We start from the raw sequence: 6,698 nt of genomic DNA, 5'->3' as shown, positions 1-6,698 counted from the left end.
TTAATCTACAAACCTATAACACATTTGGATAAAGTTACAATTGAGTGAGTTTGAAATGGTAAAATACCCTCTAAAAATAGACTAAAACTCGACTCCATAACTGTTACTTCTCAGACGCACGTACTATTTTAAGAATATGAGAAATGCATTTTGTAATATTAAAAACACCAGGATAACCAAAAACACTTCGAATGTACGGATATGGATAATCTAAACAATAAAATCTAAGTGAAGTATGATTTCAGTTATGAAAAACGGCTCTAATATAAAAACAAATATGCCTTAGTGTTTAAAAACTGGGTTATGTCCCTTTAAGACAGCGCGGATTTACAAGACGCGGTATTCTAGAATTTTGTTCTACATTGAATTACGACAGGGGCAGGATTTAGACTGGTCGGTTGACTGCACTCTAGATCGAAGTACCTTGATGGATCCACTCAAGTGATTGAATGTTTTTTCTCGTTACAACCAGTACACCACAACTGGTCAAATGCCGTGGTATGTACGTTCCTGTCTGTGGGAAAGTGCATATAAAGGATCCCTTTCTGCATTAGGAAACATATAGCGGGTTTCCTCTGATTACTATTTGTCAGAATTGCTATGTGTTTGATATCCTACAGCCAGTGATTAATTAATGTGATCTAGTGGTGTCTTTAAACAAAACAAACCTCTTCAATTACGATAAATAGCTTCATCTACACCAGTAGTGTGTTTAGGAGGTCAAGCGCTCGCAAACGATTATTAACTGAAGTTGAATTTGACAGGTACCACTGTGCTGTAGCCTATTGCTATGTTAATACTATAATATCAGAACGACTTGTGTCAATGTTATTTTACGTTTCTTACACACAATTGTATTTAAACATTATATGCATTAATATGTTAATAGTATGTGCTTAAAGGCAATCAGTCACGGATTTAATATCCTTATTTTATTTTTATTTCTCTAAATATAGATTATAAATGAAACTTACATTTATTTGAAATACCCAAACCTCACTTTTGTATCATCCAAGATGTTTTAATTAAATCATAGTGGAAGGGATTCACTGTCAACCTGTCGTCAATAAAAAAAATAGAATTTTGGAAATCGATAAGTACAGAAATTACAACATTGGAACTCCTCGCATCTTTTCGGCGAAAATATTTCCGCTGCAGGCTGGCTTTTGCCCGAATTAATTGAATTTTACCCGAATCTGGATAACAAAATTTATTCATATTAGCAATATTGCCAGACAGCTATATATACGCATTTTTACATGGATTACAACCAATTTTGAGGGTAGAATGATGGAAATACATGGCCAAAAATGTTAAAGGAAAGGTGTAGGCTGGCTCTAATGCCAAATTAAACAAATATGGAGCCTAAAATGAAGAATGATGCAATAAAATGTTTAATATGTTAACGGGTTTAGGATTAATTGACAATATTAACACGGTTTCTATTTTACGCGCATGGATAAAATAACTACGCGAAAAGCCGCGTGCATTGGCTGTGACGTAGCACGTGAACAGCCAGCCAGTAAACAATATGTGAAACCATGTGCTTTTTGATAGATTTGTTTACATTAGCGCTTTGATCAATGGCTTACCAACCGTTTATGTTTGAGCCCGAACGTTCCGAACATGATAGTGAGTCGGACTTCGACATAGGATTATCTTCAGGCGATGAATTGGAAGAAAATGTCGAAAATATTGCGCGATTGGGAAACCGAGATTGGTGTTTGTGTGGCAACTGCAGACCAATGGACACGGTAAAAGAAAGTATCTGTTGTTTAGAAGTAGACCAAATCGGCGACAAAATGCAAACCACCAACTTGCAGTGCATTCTAGAACATTATGATTTCCCGATTATATGTTTGTATCCAGAAGTGCTCAGGACAGCCCTCGTAGCCAGAGCCGACATACGACGCGATGACTACACAGAACCAGTACCAAATAGGTATGTAGCTTACTATGGTCCGTACCACAGGGAACGCCCTTTTTCATACTATACAATTTACTACAAGTTATTTATTTCTGAACCGATTGGTTTGTAAATTTGCACACAAAAATAGTAAAAAAAAAATGTTATTTTTAAAACGCTTTTACCTTTCTTCTTAGGTCAAACCAAACAGCAATTACTGAATTAGCCCCATTTTTGTTTTAAATTCAAATTTTTGTACATTTCCTTGAAAATGATTAAAATGTGGTCGATTTATGTAATCTTTTATTACTTAAAGACTAAATATGTGCTTTACATACATTTTTATATACTAATTTATTGTGAAACATCTATATTGACCTTGTAACACCGGAGCCTGGCGATCTCGCCCCGTGTCGATCTCGCCCGGGGCGACTTCGCCAGGACTTATTTTCATCGTTAGGCGAAGTTATCATACATATTAGACTTGCTAGAAGACATATATTACAACATATATTATAGTATATATCTACTGTCATTATCAGCATGTTTTTGTGCCAAAACTACAGGGTTATACCACTTATACTACTAGTTTTGTGTTGGGACACGCTGTGGCGAGATCGCCATATTTACTTCCGTGTTGCATGTCTGTTTAGCGAAGTCGCCAGTACATTATAACTCAACAATATTCAAGTTACAAGCTGTTTTATGTTTACTTCATTAAGTAAATACATGTGCAGTAGTCATGTTTTGATTTTCTTGTTGTAAAATGTAATACATTGGTAGTTTACATTTCTGACGATTTCACTTGCAAGCCGGGGCGAGATCGCCAGGATTTTCCAACGGAGCCTGGCGATCTCGCCCCGTGTCGATTTTGTTTTTTCTTGTTTAAGTTTACAGTTTATTATAATAAATACACGTAAAGTACACATTTATGGTTTGTTTCATCATGTAATGTAACATTTTTTAAGTTTACATTTCTTATTATTTCACTTTTTCAGGCTGTGGCGAGATCGTCAGGATTTTCTCAGTGTAGCATTTTTATGTTGGTGAAGTTGTCACACGTTACTACGCAACTATTTGTCATAAGTGCACACTTTGATGTTCAATTTGGTATAATAAATATATGAACAAGACAACATTCATTTATTGTTTTGTTTTTATTGAACAGAACAGAGTGTTTTGTGACAACATAGTTCTTTCGCCGAAGATTATGTACCCATATATACTTTGGTACGTTTTCTCTCTCGCCTGTATCGAGTAATACCCAATGCCTTTGACCCTTCTTGAGTCATTACTACAGTTGACAGCTGCACAAAGGACCATTTTCCATTCATAGAAACGCGATTTCTCGCGAACAAAGATGTAATAACAATTAACTTAATCGATGATAAGAGCTTCCATTATGCGGCCATTACGTGTTTTCCCCACATGGCTGTTTCACCTGTGACGTCACGCATGACTGTTGTAGTGTTACAAAAAGAAGAGTTCCGTTTTTTACTTTCGTACACGGTTGAGCTCGTTTTTAAATATAAATATATATTTTTTTAATTTATATATAATTTTCCCTTATACTTTGTAAGGCTATTAATCCATTTTATATGAAGCCCTGTACGCTCCAGTACCCCTTTAATAATTTTTGCCCGAATTTGAGGTTTTGCTATAGCACTGGGGGGGGGGGGGGGGGGGGGGAGTTCCCCCCTCCTGTCTCGAACGCTTATGAAGTTAGTAAATTAGTCAGATTCATTTGTAAACCGTATATATTAAATATTTTTTCTTTACATTTATTCAAAAGTCCAAAATATAATAATAAATAAATCTATTAACTTGCACTAGTTGCAGTATTCTAGGGCAATCGAAAATCGTAGTCTTAGTAGTTGTGCATGGTTACAGATATACTTCTTGCAAAGCAAAGCAAATCAAAGCAAAACAAAAACAAAACAAAAACCCAACAAACAAACAAACAAAACACAAACAAAATCCCCCAAAACAAAACAAACAAAAACAAACAAACCACACCCAAAGCAACACCCTTACCAAGAGAATACTCCCCTCCCCCGCCTTTGTTTTTGTTTGGACATTACAAACGTATATAGATAGTGATGAGAGGAATGGTGAAACCACAGTACGGTATTTCCATTTTGGTATGGGTCTACTCGACTTGGCGATTTATCTCACCATTACCCGAGCCCGGGGTGCAGCCTACAGGGAATCAGAAGTGTTTTCTATGAGATATCCATAATAGGATATGTGAAGTAGGTGAAACTAGTATATATGACTGTACACGTATATGTACACACTGAGCTTAGCGGGTCACTTGCTCTGGTTTGGCAGCTTGTACTTGAATGAAAACTCCCCTATTGCCTCATGTTCATGTGGGATATGAACCGGTTCCTACCAGCCTTGAGCCAGATGGACTAACCACTAGTCCACTGACGCCAGTAGACGAAAAGGACTAAATGGGCGACATGTACAACGTTAGCGTCACAATCGTATGCTGAAATCAAACTGTCTAAAAGTACCCACATTGTCCATGTACAAGATACACGTGCATGCAGGGTTAGCTCTTGCACTTGTCAAATTTACCAATTGCTAATTTTAAAAACAATTGGTGAATTTTATTTTAATTTGACAAAATAATTTCATGTGATAATTGATATTTGTTAGAAAATAAAAGCGTTTCTGCAATTTTTTAAGCTAAACATTTTCTACTCACCCAGAGCTAGCCCTATACTAAATATAATGATCATCTGACATTTGGTTTTACCTCACCACATTGAATAATCGGTAACAAATGAGTGTGGAAGAATTTATTAGCAAAGTTTATGGGGTCACCTGGCAAAATATTGGGGAAAAAAAGAAGAAAAAAACAAATTTGCTTCAGTGGGAGGGGTGGATTGTTTGGTATACAACTGAATGTACGTCAACATATATTTGTTTTGAATTGAAGAATAAGAATAAATAGACAGGCAAATTTGTTTATTTGTAACATTTCTGTAGTAGTTTAACAATGTTCAATATATTTGTTTAGTCTTTTATATTAAACTCACGTTTATATAAGGGCCATAGTATGGTATGATACAGGGCTCAAACTTAATGACAGCAATTGCTGTCGTTGAGATATAAATAATGTCCCTATATACTGTTATGGTAAGGGTGTGGGTGTGAATATCTAATTACTAATAATAATATTCACTTGGGCAAAGATCAATTTTTACACAGAAAAACCAAACCACGAACAGTTCTTTTCAATTAATAATATTTCAGAGAGTATAATTTAGCCCATTTATCTTACAATAGTTCAACACAAACAATGCTCGATACTTAATTGTCCACGAATGTCCATGGCACAAAAGTTCACAGTCATTCTCCAAGGAAAACACAACACGCCATCTTTTCCGAGCACATGGCCACCGTCCCGTCCTCACACTCCTTTCTTCCTCTTCTTTCTCGGGCTTTTATCTCCTCCCTATCTACTGACGCACCGCAGCTCTGTTGCGCTGTCATTATGCTACAAAGGGAACTAGTCTACATGTTAGCTACCAATAAACCATTAGGGCATATATATATACAAACACACACATTACCACTATATAACATACCTCCCCCATAAAAAAAATAAAATATATATATATACATATATTTTTTTTTTACTAATAACCAATATTTAATTGTAATATATATAACAGATTAAATATCTAAAAGCATGTAGCCTATGTGAGTATACTGCAACAAATATTTAAGTTCTTTTCTTAAATTCTAGATAAAGCATCAGCTACCAAATTATATTTCCATGGAACATGGACTATGTTTAGGTTATAGGGCTGCAATATTAAACTCCACCTTAACAGTCGCTGGTTTTTAGATTTGAACTTCTCAAGGAAGACGAATGGGTTGTGATCAGTCTTAACTATCAAACTTTCTGTACCACAAGAGACGTAAACCTCAAAATGCTGAATGGCAAGGACTAAACCTAAGGCTTCTTTTTCAATAGTGGAATAAACTTTCTGATGTTTATTTAGTTTTTTAGAAAAAATAACCTACACGACGATCCACCCCGTTCTCATCAATCTGTATCAACACTGCACCTACGCCTACATCGCTGGCATCAACCGCAAGTTTAAACGGTTTCTGGAAATTTGGAGCTACCAAAAGAGGTTCACTAGACAAGACTGCCTTTAACTGATCAAACGCATGTTGACAACGTTCAGACCAACGAAATTTTATACTTTTCTTCAACAAATCTGTAAGGGGTTCAGCTAAATCAGCAAAGTTTGACACAAATTTGCGATAAAACCCACACATGCCAAGAAAACGCAGCAACTCCCTTTTGTTGCTAGGAACAGGCAACTCTAATATGGCCTTAATTTTCGCAGACTGAGGTAATACTTTTCCTTGACCAACAAGGTGCCCTAAGTAAGAAACATGACCTCGAGCAATCTCACTTTTAGCCAAGTTAATCACCATCTTTGCAGATGTTAGTCTCTCAAAAAACTTCCTAATATGCATAAGATGACTTTTCCAGTCATCACTAAAGATCACTACATCATCAATATATGTAACACAAAAATCGAAGTCCATTGTGACTCGATTCATCAACCGCTGAAATGTAGCGGGAGAATTTTTCATGCCAAACGGCATAACCTTGCTTTGATATAAGCCATTGGGAGTAACGAATGCTGAAATTTCCTTTGCTCTATCCGTCAATGGTACCTGCCAGTAACCTTTCAGAAGATAAAATTTTGTCACAAACTTGGAATTTCCTATTTTATCAATGCAATCTTCTATTCTGGGA

At 36.0% G+C, this 6,698-nt stretch overlaps 1 protein-coding gene across 1 annotated transcript; it reads left to right on the top strand.

The window, feature by feature from the left end:
* The first annotated feature begins 1,319 nt into the window (after positions 1-1,319).
* Positions 1,320-3,039, top strand: LOC121384095. The gene is made up of 2 exons (XM_041514325.1): positions 1,320-1,942; positions 2,905-3,039. The coding sequence occupies exons 1-2, from the start codon at positions 1,584-1,586 to the stop codon at positions 2,954-2,956; spliced, it is 411 nt and encodes a 136-aa protein (XP_041370259.1). The 5' UTR covers positions 1,320-1,583; the 3' UTR covers positions 2,957-3,039.
* The last annotated feature ends 3,659 nt before the right edge of the window (positions 3,040-6,698 follow it).

The sequence above is a fragment of the Gigantopelta aegis genome, chromosome 10 (assembly GCF_016097555.1).
Source record: "Gigantopelta aegis isolate Gae_Host chromosome 10, Gae_host_genome, whole genome shotgun sequence".
Taxonomy (NCBI): domain Eukaryota; kingdom Metazoa; phylum Mollusca; class Gastropoda; order Neomphalida; family Peltospiridae; genus Gigantopelta; species Gigantopelta aegis.
This window is presented reverse-complemented; position numbering and strand designations above follow the sequence as displayed.